The sequence below is a fragment of the Medicago sativa genome, chromosome 5 (genome assembly GCF_051527215.1).
Source record: "Medicago sativa cultivar Bolivia chromosome 5, Bolivia_mono, whole genome shotgun sequence".
NCBI lineage: Eukaryota > Viridiplantae > Streptophyta > Magnoliopsida > Fabales > Fabaceae > Medicago > Medicago sativa.
In genome coordinates this window covers 74,498,610-74,519,129 of record NC_140753.1, presented here as the reverse complement: position 1 = coordinate 74,519,129, position 20,520 = coordinate 74,498,610, and the positions used below count along the sequence as shown (strand labels likewise).

General features: G+C 33.5%; 1 protein-coding gene across 6 annotated transcripts; it reads right to left on the bottom strand.

The window, feature by feature from the left end:
- Positions 1 to 527: 527 nt before the first annotated feature.
- Positions 528 to 19,479, bottom strand: LOC146924947 (uncharacterized protein At3g06530-like). 6 transcript variants are annotated; one of them, XM_085709904.1, is made up of 41 exons: positions 19,192 to 19,479; positions 18,862 to 19,075; positions 18,680 to 18,775; positions 18,473 to 18,593; positions 18,224 to 18,385; positions 17,068 to 17,235; positions 16,877 to 16,932; positions 16,681 to 16,770; positions 16,444 to 16,592; positions 16,075 to 16,157; positions 15,855 to 15,986; positions 15,654 to 15,728; positions 14,659 to 14,827; positions 13,584 to 13,717; positions 13,356 to 13,436; positions 12,826 to 12,906; positions 12,027 to 12,207; positions 11,691 to 11,788; positions 11,439 to 11,591; positions 10,934 to 11,081; positions 10,504 to 10,637; positions 10,221 to 10,302; positions 9,970 to 10,132; positions 9,455 to 9,530; positions 9,068 to 9,229; positions 8,915 to 8,983; positions 8,724 to 8,828; positions 8,458 to 8,547; positions 6,548 to 6,744; positions 6,267 to 6,462; positions 5,974 to 6,156; positions 5,712 to 5,807; positions 5,540 to 5,607; positions 5,115 to 5,457; positions 4,389 to 4,604; positions 3,339 to 3,577; positions 2,924 to 3,248; positions 2,397 to 2,836; positions 1,457 to 1,712; positions 1,001 to 1,171; positions 528 to 882 (listed from the first exon to the last, which is right to left on the bottom strand). In XM_085709904.1, exons 1-41 carry the CDS (start codon positions 19,349 to 19,351, stop codon positions 667 to 669), a joined length of 6,378 nt encoding a protein of 2,125 aa, XP_085566030.1. In that variant the 5' UTR covers positions 19,352 to 19,479; the 3' UTR covers positions 528 to 666. The 6 variants fall into 6 exon arrangements, with proteins under 6 accessions (XP_085566030.1, XP_085566025.1, XP_085566027.1 ...); XM_085709899.1 differs by having other exon boundaries at positions 2,924 to 3,577; XM_085709901.1 differs by having other exon boundaries at positions 2,924 to 3,577; positions 13,359 to 13,436.
- Between the last annotated feature and the right edge of the window lie 1,041 nt (positions 19,480 to 20,520).

Here is a 20,520-nt window from a genome sequence, read left to right as displayed (position 1 = left end):
CTAAATCTCGTTATATCTATTGTTTCTTGCGTAATTCACGTATCTTTTAAACAGATCAGGTAATGCACGAAATCAACAAACATACAATTTCTCCGTCCACAAGAGATCGAAAAAAATAATATCATTTTCAATGTATTAATGGAGACTGGATATATCAGCAATAGGGTGCATACTATAATAGAAGTAAAATCAATATTAAACAGTCAATTTACTCTCACTGATTTAATCCCAAGGCTATTAAAAACCTCCGAACTATTCTCACATCTAACTATTTAGTCCCTCAGCTAACAGAATATTGTTGTTTTTCATATTAAGGCATTAAATTGAGGTATCTTCCATAGGTTAAGAACTTTTTAGTTGATTAGAAAAGTTCGGAAAATAAATTGATGAAAGAAAGATAGTTTGAAGACTAGCAAAATTAATCGGTAATAATAAATCTGATATCTGAATTCCATTTAAAAAGGATTCACGCTTTTAATGATCGGCACTTGTGGAAGAAAAAATAAACTTGAAATTACACAAGAAAATAATTGAACTTTAACTTTTATCAGTATCAAAAATGCCACCTTTCCTTTAAATGACCATAATATGTTCATTGGTCTACACAATAAATTTCCTATATGATTACACAATTCTAGCTCAACGAATCTAACATCATAGACAGTCTCAAAGGCTCTTCCCACTCAAAGACTCCATTTCCTGCAGAATTTCTTGTGCAAGAGATTTAACTGAAAGTTCCACATCCTCAAGCAGTTCACCGAGGATGGGAATTGTTTCATCTAACACTAAATATTCTTCTTTCAAGTTATCTACAAGGTATTTAACAATTCTAAGACCCAATATTCTAACTCGCGTCTTCTCGGTACGTGTCTGCATCAAAACCTGCAAAAGAAAATTTAAGGCAAAAAAATTGTAAGCTGCAAAAGGATGACGATAACTTAACATGATTACTTTAGTGTTACTCAAAATAGGAGGAAAAGGAAAATATCACAAATTATACTTGGCGGTTCAGAGGTTTCCACAAAAGGTCTGAGCCAGCTGTGACCGCCATTTGACCGATGCAAACAACAAGTAGGTCATCAAATTCCTTCACGCTAGGTATATTCATGTGGTCATCTAACGAGGCAGGTGGGTCTAGATCAAGTTGAGAAACAATAGGTTTCAACAACATCTGCAGCAAGCATCATATGAAAGTCAGTGAAGTGATACGACAAGCAAAATCACTGCTGAAGGAGGCTCACTGTTTAAAATGAATATATTTAATTGTAAGGTAGATAGAGAAAAATGAAGAAAACATCCAAAGTAATTTTAGATGGAATGGAAAACTTCACAAACTAAGATGACAAAGATTCACTCAATGAAAGTGTCATTCAAACAACATGAAACAAATATTGGCCAAGTTTTCATGACAACTCCATATTTTGAAAATAAATAGTGCAGTGGAAAATATACTAGCCTGGAAATTTGAGGAGTCGAGAAACTTCAAGCTCCCAGTGTCATAGAGGAAACACTTGTGTAATGACGACAAGACTAGTGTCCTGAGATGCCAGACCTTGATAGACAAGCTATCTGTTTCTTTTACATCGCCGTCATCCAAAATCTTAGCCTTCTTTTTCTTCCGACTCAAACTGAACATTTTAAGGTCTCCGCCATCGCCAAGATGATGAACACAGCTACTAAGCAAGTATTTGAAGTAAGGAACAAACAATGACCTAGAAATAAGAAAAGGATATCATTCGACAATTATTTAAAACCAAATTGCATCTATCTTGTATCGCAACTGCGACAAGAATTGACATAATTATGTAAATACACTACTTTATAAACTATTCTCCTAACTCCTAATCCTAAAAATGAAAAACAAAATACCGAAAAAATCTAAAGACGCCTAAACAAAATGTCTTTTGGTATATATTGTGACCAAATTGCATCTATCTTGTATCGCAACTGCGACAAGAATTGACATAATTATGTTTAATTCAATACACTACTTTATAAACTATTCTCTTATGTTTAATTCAATACACTACTTTATAAACTATTCTCCTAACTCCTAATCCTAAGAATGAAAAACAAAATACCGAAAAAATCTAAAGACGCCTAAACAAAATGTCTTTTGGTATATATTGTGACCAAATTGCATCTATCTTGTATCGCAACTGCGACAAGAATTGACATAATTATGTTTAATTCAATACACTACTTTATAAACTATTCTCCTAACTCCTAATCCTAATCCTAACTCCTAATCCTAAGAATGAAAAACAAAATACCGAAAAAATCTAAAGAAACCTAAACAAAATGTCTTTTGACTTTCATACCCTCCCTCATAGGGCACACTTATTTCATATAACATTATCTAACAAGGAATATAAAAACATTAGGCAATGACTTACCGATGGTTCTCAGCAAGCTTATTTACCATGCCATAGAAAGATATGGCCCTATCCATGCTTCCTTCAGATACAGTTTCATCCACTACAGATTCTACCCCGTCAGTACTCTTTACCCAGTCAGTACTCTTTACCCAGTCAATACTCTTTATGAAAAGGGGCTTGAACATGCTCTCTGTAAGTTTTAGGGTCAGTGCAAGCATAGCATTCTTCACACCATTTTCCACTAAATCAATGTTTTGAACTGAAGGACATCTTCGACGGCGAAGATCAAGAGCACCCAAACAAAAGTCAAAAATATTTCCGTGGAATGCCACAATAGATGGTCTGTCCATTGTACTAATAAATGTTGCCAACATATCAAACACAATTGTTAAGCTTTTATCCCCAGCGTTAACAGCATCCGGGTATAGTTCTAACAGTGGCGGCAGGGCAAGCCGTACCTGTAACAAAATGATGTTAAGTTAGAAAAACAGATACTCATTTCACACTACCTCCATCAAACAATACATACTTTTAGCAAGCCTTACTGGAATTTTTTCCGCAAGAAGCTTTCGTAATCCCTGTGCACGGGATTCCACTTTGGCATCTATTCCTGAGACAAATGCCGGACGAAGCACCAGAAGCTCCATGATATTTTTTAAATCTTTAGTTAGGAATCCACCAAGTTTGTCAACAACTGCCTCCAAAGTAACAAGAACAGAAACAAGATGGGGTGCATTTGAAGCTAGGGAAACATCATTAGCTTTTGGTTCCAAATCCTTAGAGGACTTTATCACGGTCATAATTTGATCAAGTTTAGACAGTGCTTTTGGACCAAGAACTTTGATCAACGCAGCAGAGGTTTGAAGGCAACTAGAAGTCACAGCAGAGTTCTGAGATGTATTGCATCTTCTAATAATAGATTCAAGGCATACAACAAAGATGGAACTATTTGAAGGGAACCTTTCTGCAAGAACTTCCAATGCTGAAACTGCTGCTACTTTCAAGGAGTTATTTGATGAAACGTCGTCAAGTACTTTACGAATTTCTACACACATATTATTAAGTGATTCTTGAGAACTTTCATCCAATTGAAGCCAAGGAGAACTTGATCTTGCTCTTGACCTCGAAACTTTGTTGCCTTTAAGCGTTAAGCTGACTATTACGTGATTTCTTGCAGCATCACACAACAGCCCAAGAGCCTGGAGTACATGCGATGCAGTATCAGATAACAGGCTTCCAAACTCATAATTTGATTACCAAGATGTGTATTTATGTCAAACTAACTAAAATAAAACTTTCCCTAGATATAGTAGATCCAATGGCAGGTATGTGAATAATTATCTTTTTTTATTAAAAATCATCAAATTAAAATGCAATATACAGTTAAAACTCTATAAATTAATAATGTCAGGACCGGAGAAATTTATTAATTTAGAGAGTTATTAATTTATCGATAAATTAATAATTATTAATTTAAAGAGTTTTTAAGTAATTATACTGTACATACCAAACAAAAAGGCAAATTATAGTCTATGCCTCTTAGAATTACGTTGCAGCGAACCTTGAGACTCAACGTAAATTAGTAACTACTGTGTTCATATGCATTGGAAATCAATAATGATTTTTGAAGTACAATAAATTTAAACAAGAGGAACAAACGTGTTCAATGTATTCTTAATTTTTTTTTTCAGTTTCTATGAATTATTAATTTATGATTTTCTTGGGACCGAAAATTATAAAGGGATCTCCCGAAAAATTATTATCTTATTATTTTATCGAGTTTTTCAATTTTTTACATTGGCCCAAGTCGGGACCGGACAAATTTATTATTTTAGAGAGTTTATTAATTTACCGAGTATTAAATTAAAGAGTTTCTACTGTATGTGTAAGGGAATATCCTAAATCCAATGTCCTGGTCTCTAAAACTAGGACGAGAATAAAAGACTCAAAATAATGCAAGCTTTAAATAAAATTTTCATATATTGAGAATAATCTCATAAAAAATCATACCTTTTCTCCAACATCTTTATCAGAATGATCAAGCAAATTAATTATGCTCTTGAAGTATATCGAAGGTATCATGACCATTGTTATATTCCTCACAACAGTGCGCATAGTTTCCTTCAACTCTTTCCTCATAATGACAGGGATATTTAGTTCCTTTTTTCTTGCATCTACAAGATGCAAGAGGAAAACAACATGTTCCATAAGCTCTCCAAGTTTACTCTGCAATATTAATGGCCCATCACATACATTTTGAATAAGATTATGAATCTTTTAGTTGGAATAAACAGACATGTTAACAGACTAATCAAAGAATAGAACATTCAATCAAGTAAAAGCATGCAAGACCACTGGTATCACACAGAGAAACCAAAAAGAGCATCACAGAAAGAAAAATACAAAGAAAAATCGAACAATTAATACATTTAATATTTCAGTTCATAACGCCCAAGACTGCTTCAGCATTAATATTAGCCAGAGATGCTAAAAGCTAACAATTTCACCATGCAATCCTTCACATAAGTTCAACACCTATGAGATATCAATCTCTCAATTATGTTGATGAGATAAGATACCACATCTCCTACCATTACTTTACAGTGGTCATTCAACACTGATCCTTTTCAAAAATCATGATTTAACTACCATCGAGACTTTGCCCAGTATAATCGAACAAAGTAAGACATTAAAAGGCACAAAACGTTGTTGCATTATTTGTGATCTGGATTATACCTGAATGACAACAGTGCCTTCTCCTGATTCTAGTTTGAACAACAATTCCGGATCTTGCAATTTCTGTAAACAAAATCGCATTGCCAGAAACAACTCCAGAAACATTGACTGATCAACATTTTTATTTTCTCTCTGTTCATAAAAGGAAACCAAAGAAGGAAGCCAAGTCATACTTGTATACTGTTCACAAATCTGCACTGCTAATTTATATTCCCACTCTATAGTACAAAATGTTAAAGCATCTGGTGTCTCAATATTGAGAAAACGGGTAGCTTTCCTTGAAACTAAGGAAGAGAACAACAAGTTAAGTAATGAAGCCAAGCTTTTATGCACACCCAAAGTTCTGCAAAACATTCGCCATTGTAAGATGCAGATCATAAACCGATGGTTAAGTTACAATATTAGGATCATGATGTAGAATGTACCGTAGGAGATATAAAACAATTGATAGCCTTCTGTGCTCAACAATTTCAGGAAATATATCTATGAAAACCTGAAGGAAGAAAAAAAAAAATCAGAAGACTGATCTACAAAGAGTTACTTCCAATCATGTAGGAGTAACATGAAAGCTCAAAAGTGATGTCGTGAGAAACCAACCTTCAATAATTTCTCTACATCATCTGTCTTAGACAGCCAACAAGGAACAATCGCAGATATAAGATCCTCAAATACATGCTTTGAATGACTGTCGATCTGCATGTACATGAACATAGAAGTAGTGTGACACATGGTTATTATGAATATTCAAATCATACTAAAAAATTTGCAAGTAAAACTATACAAGTTGGACGATTTAATGTGGACCCAAACATGAAAATCAAGGATTGAAGAAAAGCAGGGAAACCGAGCATTTACAAACCTGTGTGATAGCTGATTCTCCAATAACTGGAAGAATATCAATTATATGCCCAAAGACTTTTTCTGGTAAGACTCTAATGACAGCAGAAAGCAGAGAAAATATATGGTTGCGGGTGACAGCAACATTGGTAGTCTGGGCACACTTTATCAGTAGCTTTATGTCTATCTCATTCGTCATTTTTTCCTGTCACGGGTGACGAAAATTGATAAAAGGAAGCAGAAAAAATAGTGAAGAGGAAGTTTAAATTTTCTAATATTATATAAATATTACAGCTACGCGTTTAGAAAGCATACATGTGCAGCCATGCTTTTAGGAGACATGATTATATCCTCCAAGATAATCAATAGAGTCTGTTGAATATGATCTAAGGTTTCAAAAAGACTTGATGACGGTTGGCATGATCCTTCTTCAAGGGAAAGAGTATCATTTACCCATTCTTCTTTAAATACATTGCTGAGAAGTTTAAATAAGGGGTCTAAAAGAGAATGCCTGCAAGTATCAAACTGTAAATTTAGCACAATTAAATGCTTTGTCCAACTTCTCTGTAATGGTACTAACATAATAACGAAATCACCTGTCTGTTATGTCTTTCTTCAGTAACAAAACATCGAGAAGGGAACTAAGAATGTAGACCGGATTAGAGAGAAGTTCTGCATCTTGATTTGTTGTCAATTTCTGTCTCTTTTTTGTGTTTCCATCTGCTGGCCTAATTTTGCCACATTTTGGTGCAAGTACGAGCTCAAGTACGTGGCCAGCAGTCGAGGAATTTATCTGCAATTCCATAAAAGCTACCAATTATTCTTATAGTTCATTTTTCCCTTCTTTGAAATGGAAGCTGGGGAAAAAAAACTCCTAGTAACATATAAACAAAAACAAACAGAAAATAAAATATATAATTGGAGAAAACTCGCTGACCCAAAATGCTATGGTCTGTGATCAAACACGGAATTTAAATGTCGCTGTAAAGATTTTTAAAGAAAACATTTACCCTAATATTTCATTTTAAAAAAATTATTAATAGTTGACAGACACAGTCGACAGAGGGAATGATGTAACATTATTTACCACATTTAAAATATAATATCATAAAAATATGTACACATATTCAACAGTGCATACACAGAAAAACAGGCATTGTCCAAAATGAAAGCTAATATATTATAATCCAAGGATAGCATGGCTAAATATAAGATCTACCAATTTAACAAGATTGATAGTTCTCAACATATACATGTTACTGTCAACCCAATTATCTCGGCGTAATTTCACATTTCATGTAAATATCAGTTCTTTTTCTTACTCTGTTCCCAAAACCATCGGAGACCTGCCCTACGAAAACATATATGGAAGTTGAAAACCACCATAGTCAATTGATTTGTGTGTGCAAATCAATTGGAAAGTCTTAGGTTCCGTTTGGTTCGAGAGTTTTGGAGGGGATGGGAGGGGAGGGGAGATTTTTAATTTTAAGTGTTTGGTTCAATTTTTAGGATGGGAGGGGAGGGAGCAAATCTCTTTAAAATTTTATTGCATTGTCATAATTATCCTTAAATTAATTTCAAATCTCAATATTAACCTTGTAACAACTTTTATTATTATTAGATTATATTATTTTTGTAACAATCTTATTATTATTAGGTTATCTTATTCTTGGAACAATTTTTATTATTATTTTGTTATATTTTTCTTGTAATAACTTTTATTATTATATTATCTATCACTCTTATTTGTTACATGTACAAACCACTCCTACTACTACTTTGTTGCTGTCAACGGCCGTATTATTATTATCATCTTATTTTAATTCAGCTTATTATTACTTGTTCCTTTTTTTTTTCACTGTTAATTCACCTATTCATGTCTTGTTGTGCAAAATATATGAGTTTCTTTTATTTAATTAAGTATAAGGGTAAAACGGTAAAATAATTTCAAAATCCCTCCCCCTCCCCTCCCCTTGCGAACCAAACACGTTTTTAATTAAAATATCTCCCCTCCGTTAAAATCCCTCCCCTCCCCTCCCCTACTAATTCTCGAACCAAACGGACCCTTAGGTTTCATACTGCCATTTGCATGCTGAGGGTAAGGTGGTAACATTGGCAACGTTTTCATTGTACTGCCCTACTAACAGTTTCTAAATGCTTGATCTACAAATGGAAGGGAAAATATGTACGGCAAAGTGCAGTCTTTATCAGTTGTCACGCTAAGTGCATATTAGTGAAGTACTTGTCTACAATTGGCTTACTTTAAGATAGGATTATGTCTATAGCGACATAGTATAAATAGTTTTACCCTAATGAGGTCAATTTAGAAAAACATCAATTCAGTTTATATGGGTGCCGCACTTGATACAGTATTCTGCTTCATTTTAGATTGCAAGGAACCACTAACGGAATACATGACAGGCACCAAAGTGGAAAAAAAAACAAAAGAACCTTAATTAGACAAGACATGTTTGATAAAAAAAAAAAACAAAAGCAAGAAACTTACATCTATGCGCATCAAGGCCTCTCTTGTTGAACTTTGAATATCACCATTAGCATTACGGCACAAAACCAAAAGTGCACAAAATAATTTCTCCTGACATACAAGAAAAAGACAATAGTTTAGGTCATAATAAAGACTAGATAGGTGATGATTTTTTTTCATTTACCCAATAAAAAATTATCATAATGCACCACACCCAAAAAATGTACATGTCTACTTACCATAAATGACAATAGACTCTAAAAATAAATAATTGTTACAAATAAGACCTTCGCTTTATCCTGCAACCCCGTGAAGAGATGACTATTAAGTTTGTTCAAGACAGAGATGCAAGGCTCTATATAAGTAGGGTCATCTGAAGTCATGCCATCCAACTGAAAAAGGCAATGACCAAGGTCAGTACATTCAAAATAACAAGCAAGGGCAGGACATATGAAAAGCAGGTATCTTGGTGTCTCGCCTGCAACGCTGCTTCCAGTAAAGGATATTGATGATCATCACCAGCTGAGAGAGAAGTCATAACACAGCTCTACACAAAGAAAAGGAATTAGCTCACCAAACTTCATATTGAAGGTTTCAACAGAGATAAAACATATTATAAGAATGCACCCACCTCCAACAAAAGGCACAATATCCTAGTTTCAGTGTTGGAAATTTTCTGGCAAGACTTCTTGCGCTCAGCATAGTATTGGTTCATCAAATCAGACAAGAATTGTGCAACTTTAGTACGCATAATAGCATTCCCAAGTCCCTCGAGCAAGGAGAGAATCATTAGCTGCCAGAGAAATCAATGCCCAAAAATAAGCTATTGTCTTAAAATATTGGCTTTGCATAACAACACACATAACACTGTTAAATCTGGAACTGAAAAAAACTTTAATCTATATTGCTAAAACCATAATTAAGATCATATAAACAGAAACATGTTATAGTGCTATAACCATAATTAAAATCATATAAACAGAAACATAAGAAGAGAGTCAACATGGAGACGTCAAACCTGCCCGTATTTGGAGAATTTCGAAGTAGAAACCAAAATGAACTGAAGTATACCATCTTTTGTGGGCTGATCAAACCTGAAAAATGATTGTCCAGAAATAAAGCAGGTAAAAATCTCAGAAATAAATACAATTGAATACTATTTTAGCATGAAGATAATGAACAACAATCCTGCGGGGGAAAAAAAAGTACCCATGGGCAACAGCGAAAATGGAAAAGTTTGATTAACATAGAAAGATATCAAACATCACATAAATTTGCAATAACTAATATATCTAAAACCTATTCTGTCCCATTTATTGATAAAAAGCAACAGCTCAAATACTTCTAAAAACCTAGGCCACATAATCTATCTAAATATTTTACCCATTAAAAAGGAAATAAGAAATAAAAGATCTATCCAAATTCCCGTCTAAACAATTGAAAGATCTGGTAAATTCCAACAAACAGAAGCAGGAAACATGGAAATAAAAGTGGAGCCATTCAGATCAAAATAGTCGCAGTGTTATTATATACCTGTTTTCCTCTTTAATAGGTACTAAGACATTATGACAGGACGAGCCCAGTGTGGACGCCAACAACAATGGAAGAAACTTCTTGTCAGAATATATAAATGTTTTATACTCATCCAACAGCAATAGAAGTTCACCCAGAAAACGAAACCGTGTTGCATTGTTCCCTGTTGTGACCAGTTTAAGAACTTATGACGGTAGAAATAATTAGGCATAAAGGGTTAATTAAATACAACTATTCTGACAATGAAGTACCGTTTTTCTCGCCAGAACTTTCAATGCAACACCACAAGGTACGTAACGCATCAGTACACTTCATGGAAGCATCCCTTACAGACTGCAAAGAATTTCAAAAAATGCATATATATCATTTGAGCAAACCATATTTCCGCAAAAATCAAGAGAACATCCAACATATGATTAAGTGACATAAGCAATAAAAAAAAAGAAAACCATTTGTCAACAACCATATATATGCAGCAAGCAGATAACAAGAAAATATACACAATCAGTAGGTAAAGCCGGCGAAGACTCGTACCTGATCATCACCAGCCAATGGAACAAGAAGTGAAGGAAATCCGGCCAAGAGTTCAGTTTGCCATCTATTTTGTTGCAGACTGCAAAGAAATGCGTACGACTGGAGACTTTCAACCTGGACAGCAGCAGGAACACCTACACAATAAAATATCCAACAAAGAATCAAGCCAATGTGCACTGCTTCAGACCCATAAAATGTTAATTATAGAACACAACATCACCTGGAAAAGAAGAGCAACATAAAATTTAAATTTGTAGTTAAACAAATAATTTATTTAAATGTACTGATTATGTATGATGTGAGATCTTGACATTTACAAAGGAACTGTATATTCTATCTTAAAAGTATGAAAATCTCAGTACAAGCAACACAGTGGTGTCCCATTTAAGATATGGGGTGCATCAAGCAACAGGGAAACAGTACAGTGTACCTTCGTCTGTAAAAAACTTGGATAACAGGAGGGCAGGTGACACACTGCGCTTTTCTGCTAAGAAATGGAGGTGTTCACGGAAAGCATGTTTGTACTTTTTGTTTGAGTTAGCGAAAAATACAATTAGATCCTTTATCTTGCTATCATCCTGCATATTGCAAAAAGTCATTCGTCCAAACAGGCAACAAACAGTGAACAGATGAAGGCTAACAACATTTGAAGAACATAAGAAGATATATGAGAAAGAAATTTCTTAATGCTTGAGAAATTTCCTCTGCTTATTCACTTTTTAGCAATAAACATAAATAAACATAATTAACATTTGCAAGTTAATGATATTGCTAATTCCTAAGTGCAGTATGATATTAATAGGAACATAACTAACTATCGACTGACTATATTTGCGACAACACCAATAAGACAAAAAAGAATTCCAAAATAAGGAAACAGAGTTAATAAGACAAAATTGAATTCAAGCTTAACAAATAAGGGAGGAATTACTAACCAGTAGATTGCCTGAAGATTCTGCTGACACTAGTGCGTTAATCAGCCTCCAAAATATGCAAACCATAACTTTTGCATTTTGAGGTCTAAGGTTGGCATACGAAAGATTCTTTAAGAATGCACGGCAGTCCAAGTCTAACGCTTTAGAATTGAACTACAAACAATTCCAAAACAAACAAAAGAAGGTTAATTTTTCACCAAGTGAAAAAATAAGAGAAATAAAAGCAATCGTATGATAGCAAATCCCATGTACCTCGTCCAAGAGAACATCACCAGCATTCACTAAAGATTCCCACTCATCCTTCAGAATAGGAAACACACTTTCAAACAGTGTAGAAAAGCCATTATCACCTTTGATCAAAATAGGAAGTCAGCATTCATCATTCTCTAAACTGTTTTTTGAACAAATATGATCTAACTAATCTATTTGTTTGTGTTATGTACTTGATCAAAATAGAAAAGTCAGCATTCATCATTCTCTAACCCCGTTTTTAAACAAATATGATCTAACTAATCTATTTGTTTATGTTGTTATCTACTATTCGATTTGAGGAAAAATGGGATTCAGAATGACAAAAACAAAACAAACCTTCTGGTCTTATCCACAGATACTGCAATAGAACAAAAAAGAAGAGTGTCTTTGACAATTCTGTATCATTGCAGCTTTTAACAAACCAATCAACATTATATTCAGGGCTGGCCATGAAATTGCGAGCCAATTTACAGATAACCGTAAAGTTAATTGAAGGTAACCATCGAGGTATTGATGTCTGCAATTGAACTTTAAGAATCAGTATAGTGAAATGTGATTGACGACTGGTTGTAATTAACAATTTAGAAGTTCGTGGAAGCCAAAACATCAAGATACTAGTGTACTATTCGGCCATTCGTACAGTCAAACTAAGTGATGTCAGGAAGAAAAAAAAAATGTGAACTCCAAATTTTGAAGTTTTGTTTTTTCCAAGTCTACTGGACTTCCTGACTGATTCTATATTCATCTTGGCCAATGCTGTCTCATGGATTTAACAAACTTAACTTTTCAAATAAGACTTCGGTTTTTTCAATACAAACTAATTAATATATGACAAACTTCACTTTTCGAACAACAGACTTGCTTTTTTCAATATATAAGTGTACATTAAAATGCAAAAATATTACAAACTGGAGAAATACTTACATAGGAACAAACCCAAATGTAAAAAATTTAGGCACACTCACATAAATGCCATTTTTTTAAAAGAAAAATTAGTTTAATAATGTTGAATGATGTGACTAATTCATTTATCATTTAACTTTCTTCATTATTGTGTGTGTGCCTAAATAATTTTATTTGTGTTTGTGTCTATATAAGACTTTCTCTACAAACTGAATCCCATGTAGTTATTTACCGTTTCTTCAGCAATATTCTCATCAAGTTGCCAGTTAATTTCGTTGCCTAGTACTAGAGCTTTTAAAGTTAAGTCCTGTGTCTGCAACAAGAGAAGTAAACGTCAAGATAATGGATAAGACCAGAAGTCCATTGAAATGTAATGATGACTGGCTGTAATTAACAATTTAGAAGTCCGTGGAAGCCAAAACATCAAGATACTCGTGGTACTAGACGGGATCCTATTCGGCCATTCCTACAGTCAAACTTATAGTATGTCAGGAAAAAAAAATGTGAACTTCCAATTTTTGAAGTTTTGTTTTTTCAAAGTCTACTGGACTTTCTGACTGATTCTATATTCATCTCGGCCGATACTATCTCATCAATTTGACAAACTTAACTTTTTGAACAACAGACATTGGTGTTTTCAATACAAATTAATCAATATATGACAAACTTGGCTTTTCTAACAACAGACTTCGGTTTTTTCAATATATAAGTATACATTTTAATGCAAAAATATTACAAACTGAATCCCATGTAGTTACTTACCGTTTCTTCAGCAATATTATCATAAAGTTGCCAGTTAATTTCTTTGACTAGTACCAGAGCTTTTAAATATAAGTCCTGTGTCTGCAATAAAAGAAGTAATCGTCAGGTGTAAATCACCAAGACAAAGCATAAATCTGAATGCAACAATTAAGTAAGAACGCGCAAAGTCCGGAATATGTTAAATCTTTCTTTTCAAAAATAAAAGTTAAATATGAAGTCCAGTGCAACCTGTGGCATAGCAAGGAGTAATGGATAAATCATGGCAGCAATATTCTTCAAGTACTGATCACGGAAGTATGATATGGCTTTCTTTAGACAAGTGACAGCAACTTTGACAGTAAGACTATTATTATCGGTTGAACCTGCATAAGATTATTTGAAAAACAAATCAGCAATTGTATGCCGGGCAGGCCCAATATATATTAGGCCTAAATCAAATTCTAAAATGAGGTTTTTTTACAAAAATTGAAAAGTATAACTGAGATGTAGCAAAAAAATTGATTGTTTTGCTACTGATGCTACATGTCAATTGTTTAGTAACTTCCTTTGAGTTTTGTTAGGGAATATTAACAAAATAAAAATTTCAGAGGTAAAAAGAGAGAGCTTAACTAAATTGGGCCTTGGTCCAACAATCATTTATCTCAGCAAAATTAAAGCAGCATAATAAATTTTAGAGGTAAAAAGCAAAAGCTTTACTAAATTGATTGTCTTTCTTTCTTCCATTCTAATGAAAGCACTACCTCTCTTTATAATTAACTGTAAAATCTAAGATGGGTTTAATTTAAAACCATGGTCATCAATTTGGTACTAATTGTACAACAAATTATCTAAGCAAAATACAAATTGAAATATATGGGTTGAAGGCTGTATATTCACGGTAAACATTTTGATATAAAATAATTGAATTGGACGACCAGCCATTCATCAAAAAGAACAGGAAACAATGTAAGTTCAGAAGAACTAATCAATCTCTATGCATGATAGAAAGATAGATTCACATATTCTGAACCATGACTGTACCACACCAACAGTTATCATCCAACAAGAGTACATTCCAAGAAAAATAACATATTCCCAGCAGCTGATTTTAGTACTATCTATCAGTTATCATCCAACAATCGATAAATGTACTGTCTATCTTCTATATTAAAAAATGCATGATTTTACTTGTATTGTTATCATTTACCAGTCACCACATTCTTTTTGCAACATACCAAATATATTTGTTTGCGCTTTAATGTAACATTTAAACAAAAGAGGAAGATGAATTTCTACCAAATTATTTTTAATATACCACACTTACCAGACAGCAGCTTGCAAACGCATCTTCTTAGCACATTTTGCAGTGCCTCGAGAAGTGTAGAAGAATCTGGTACATTTTCCAAGCCATCAACATTTAAAGCTGCTTGAACAACTGTTAGATCTTTATCATCAAACTGTCTCAATATGGCCTCTTGAATGTCAGTAAGACCCTGATCAACAAAACATTTTGGGTCGAACGGTATGGTTAAATGGTTGGTGATTTAAAATATGGAATAGGAATCAGTTATGTAAAATAATTTGGCAAAAAGATAATAACAGAAGCGATTTCACATATTCTCATATGTAAAAGCACACAACAACTAGTAGCATCAACCCAACACAAATAAAGCTTTGACCAATTTATGAAGATTACCCCATGTCAACTTCAAATCAGCTCAGACTCATATCAAAGAAACACAAATCACACTGTTGTTTTAGTGCTTTTCTCGAATTGAAAATACTAGCTTTAAAAAAGTTATATCACAAATTCAATTTTTCAAAACCTCGAACAAAGGAGTCCATAACCCCCTACTTTGTACACCTCCTAATCAAGTCTTCTATCAAAATAAGCTCACCCCCAACCCACCAATTATGTGGAATGGCCTTAACACTCTCTCTAGTCAACAATGCACATATTAGATTACAAATATAATCAGTTCAAATCATTTGAAATGGAACTCAACATATAGGAGAACAGTTTTAAACAAAACCAGTTTGACAGTAAAAAAAAATGGAAGCAACCTTTTTCAGAAAAAAAATATAATCAAAATTAGGCAAGAATTTTCTATTTTGATCAATATGCCCCGTGATCAGAGATTGTTGTAAAGTATCAACAATATAGGTAATTAACCACGTTTAGCGGGAAAAAAAAACTAATATCAACCCAAAAGGATAACTGTCTGGGAAGGTCTAAAAACAGCGTCACACATGAAAATATAAATTAGTATAAACGTACAGTTTTGGGAGGAAAGGGTAAAAGTAGAAAAGCATAGGTACCTCTGAAACAAATGCCTTGTTTTTCAAGATGCCCGAAGAATTTATATCAAGCAGTGTAGTACGTCTAACATCAGCCTACAACATATCAAATAAGAATGAAGCTGGTACGTATTAACAGAAAATAGATGACCATTGAACAAGAGAATGCACACTTCAGGATAATAGACAGTGAATACCCAATAGAAAGTCAGTGGGTGGTACCTTTGGATGATACAAGCCAAACCAAACTTTTGACTTCGAGATATCAGATGATGAATCCAAATTCCCATCCAACATCTTACATAAAATCTTATACAATGAATTGTCTTTCTTAGAATGTGCTGTGTTATGCTGCTGAAGTTGAACAAGTTCATAGTTCAGACAATTCAGACTTTCTAACAATAATTGCTAACAAACAAAAGCATAAAGTTCTTCAGCACACCTGAAGAAAACGATGAACTGCTGCACCGAGTTCAGAAGGATAATTTGTATCAACAATTTTCAGAGTATCTTTTGCCCAGCCAGCTAATTGACATTCGAAAAAACGAAGTTGTGAGGATAATAAGCTAGGCATCAAATGATAATTGACCAGGCTGCAACTATTGCATTAACTAAATAGTTTGGTCGTTCAGCCAAAAACTGAGTTGTGTACAACGGTCAAAACTAAGTCAGTTGTTAGTTAGAGCAGTCACACTAGTATAAAAAACAGTTCCCTTCATCAGATCCATTTGCTGATTGAATACAGAAATCCATTTCCATTCTTTTTAAATTTATCTCATTCTCGAATTCTCTGAAATATCACAATGCATACCTGACATCGAAGATGTTGAGTCACCAACTTTTTCTGATAGTTTCACACAAGTTGATAGGATCTTGGTAACTACATGATGAACAGAGTCATTTATGGGGACCTTTTCTATCAAGGACAGCAAAGCCTGCTGGCAGTCTTCATCCTTAGAACTGCGAATGATTATAATCAGCACAAAGCACAAGTTTGTAATAGTATCGTAAGCATTGATTGCCAGAAAGAAAACCAAAGAATTATCACCTGCAGATAATTAGGGAGTCCAACAGAACAACGAGAAACTTTTCAATGTTGAACTCCTTAGACAATTCTAATAAAACCCCGGGCAAATCCCTATGAGAAAAAGGATTCATAAGTCATCAATATACATATTAAAAACAAATGGCAACAGCGAAACTGCAAGGATCATCAAAAAGTTGAGTAGTTTGAGATAGACTACCTTAGTTTCTTTAAAACATCCAAGGCCTTCGTTGGAAGTGTGTCCACATTTTGGGACTAGGAAAATTTAAACACAACAAAGAATGAAAGTATAGCCAAGTTAAAAAAATAGGCACGGCACAACAAGAAGAAAATATGGTCAATACGATTAATCAAACAGGAAAAATGAAAAATTCTGTCACAGCATAGTACCTGGACAAGATTGATTAAGGCAATAAGGGACAACCGAAACCAATAAAGATCTTTGGCCTCCTCACAAGCACGAGCAATCCCGGCAACTGAACGTATCAAACCATTCAAAAGAGATGGAGCTAATGTTGTTTTATGTCCAAGCAAGCAAACTATCATCAATGAACTGGCCTGAAATGACAATAGTTCAACAGAAGGTGGCACAAACATACTTCAAAGAAATATATATGGCGTCAATTACAATTATATAATATAGGAAACCAAAAAAACGTAACATCTGAAACAGAATCTAAACACAAGATTGGTGATCCTGAATGAATAATGAAGAATACAAAGATGACACTGTTTTTAAACTATAAATTAGAGGCCAGGTCCTTCCCCGTAATCAACTGGCTCAAAAACTTGGTTCTTCTCTCCTCTCTAACCTCTTTTATTCCCCTTTTCACAACTCCCTCCCTATAACTGAACATGTATTTAATTAAATCAATTACAATCCTTCCTAACGTGAGGTTTGCAAGCAGAAATTTAGTCCAAAAAGCAAGGTGATAGATATAGAATCATAAGTTTAAAGTGGTACAGTGACTGATGTTCTTTGGTCTATTCGACGGGAAGAAAGTCTTAAATAGAGATATATTTCCTTAAACATGTGTGTTTGAGAAACAGTTGGTTTGTGGTCTTGGTGCTAAGTGCATGTTCTTTTGAAGAGAGTTTCCTCCTCAATTTCAAATATGGAGAATGGTGAGATCTTCAATATTAGTGAATAAATTTCTTTTCTATTACGAATTAAAAATAAAGGGTAACAATAAATAATGTAAGGAATGACCTTCATAGCAAAATTTTACAGAAAACATACTCAATAAAACAACAACCACTCAGCCTTATCCAACTATGTGGATTTGGTTATTATATATACTTGTGTGATATTCCTATTACAGAGTTTAATGACTTAAAAAATCATATAATCAACGCGAAATCATGCAACTGATTGATTGAACAAATCAGTCTATATAACATGAGAATGTATATATATTAGAGTGAATAGCACTTCTTAACAAAAAGGTTTAGGCCAACTTATGCTACAAGACTTATGCTATAAGAAAATGAATACTAATCAAACAACTAAATGATGCCCACATGTATATTATTATTTTAATCTAACCTTGTGATCTGAAAGATACTTCTTATCAGGCTGAAGACCAGAATTCACAAAAGGATGTATTATTTTGACAATATCTTCATCAACCCTCACACCCAAAACTTCAACAACAACAGCAGTGCAAAAGCCAATTACATTCTTTGAAGGATTTTTGGATGGAGATGCCTGTGACAAAAAACATAGTTATCTTATTATTTAATTATTTAAATATCTATCAAATTCACAGCTAAACACTCGGGTATTTTTACTCACATAGTCGCATAAAAATTTTAATAATACACCACCATCACGAAGACATTGCTGCACTATAACCATTCTAGGTAGTGTTGCACCCGAGTCTTTCACACCCTTAAGAAACTCCCATATACCATTCCTTAACAGAACCCAATAAATACATCAGAAACCATTACAATTCACGACACAACCAAAGAAAGTAACAAACAATAATATATTTCTAACCGTATTTTAAGTATCTGTACTACACGAACAAATGCATGTGTGTCGTGGTAAGGCAAAGCACACAAAATCAAATCCTCAACATTGTGCTCATGTATCCTGAAACACATAACAAATCAAATCAAAAAACGCAAAACATAATCACCGTACAAAAATAAAAACAAATAACCAAATAGAGTTCTCACTTGTATACACGAATCATATACTCGAGTGTTTGAAGAGCAGCCGGAAGATTAAAATATCCAGAAATTAATCTCAAGTACGGATTAATCAAAGAATTGAGTTGTTTATTCTCGTCTTCTGTCTTTAACCCTCTATCCAATTCTTTACTCTGGGGACTGAACAAACTATTCTTATAATTCCTAAACCGTTCATCAGTGCTAATCAGAACCTCCAATCCTGAAGCACAGCCAAATATTCAATTCATATTCAGATTCAATAACAATCGAATTCATTCATTTCAATCAAGTAAGCTTATGAAAAATGGCAAAAAAAATTGTGAAAAATGAAATTACCTTGAGCAGCGATGGTGTAAATGGATTCAGTACTCTTATCAGCGGCTTCTTTAGGATCGAACAAGATAGAAGGACGAGTAAACGGTCGCTTTTGAGGTGCGGAATCAGTAAGTGCTATGGATCTGATAGCTTGTAATTGAGAAGCCAAGGAATTTGCCATTGCTAGAGTTTTGCGATGAACGAAGAATTGAGAAGTTAGGGTTGGGGTTTCGTGGCCTCGTGTTCTTCTTCTTCGTTTTGGTTCAGGGAAGAGGTTGAAGAGAGGCAGAGGTAGGGAAAGAGAAGTGTGATGTTTCGCAGTAGGGTTTAGGGTTTTGTATTTCTAACCGCCAACCGAAACGACGTCGTTCCCTCTCACAAACAATTTCGACCTTTATATAGAAAAAAATATAAATGGGTGTACTAAAAATGTTTGTTTAATTCGGGTTCGGGTTCGGAAAATACCTTATTTGGGTTTCTTCAAAATAAATTATGATTATATATTTTTTAATTTTTACAATGGCTGAATGTGCTTATAATAATAAGGAAAATATTTCGTCCTGTGAGCTTAGCTCAGTTAATAAGAACAATGTATAATATATGCAAGGTTCGGGGTTCGAACCTCGGACACCACAAAAAAGAAATAATAATGATATTTCTAAAATGAATTAATTGATATTTTGGTGTAGTGAAAATACTTTTTTTATTATGCTCGTGTGTATAGCTCAGTTGGCAAGTGTCGGTTTTAACCACCGTGTTACTTGAAAAAAAAAACTTATTTGATTTTTAAATCAACTCGTGCGTACATTTATATTTTTTAATGAAATTGTGCAGAATATTGTTAAAATTTCTCAAAAAAAATTGAATCTTTTATCAAAACATGAATTATATATGAATTTTTAACCGCAAAAAATATAAAAATTCATATTTAATTCATGTTTTGTTAAAACAATCTAATTTTCTTTTTAGATATTTTTATAATAATAATACAAAAAATTGCAAAATTTTATACAAAAATACGAATTCTACATATGAATTTATTTAGTATGTGTTTGGTTTCCCATTTCTAACCATAGATGCACGTTTGATCACACGTTTCAAGGCATTTTCACTGCAAAATTCAAACTCTCCAAAAGTGAAGATGTAAAACATTTGAACATTAAAAGTCAAACAAAAAGTTAAAAAAAGACTAAAACAGAAAGTTCGTATATTCATATGACCAAAAACATATTTAACTTTATAGCTAATAACATCCTTATGGTTGTGTTACAGGGGCGGATCTAGACATTTCATATTAATGTGGCAAAATTTTTAAAGAAACTATAATACAATTATACTAAAAATAATATA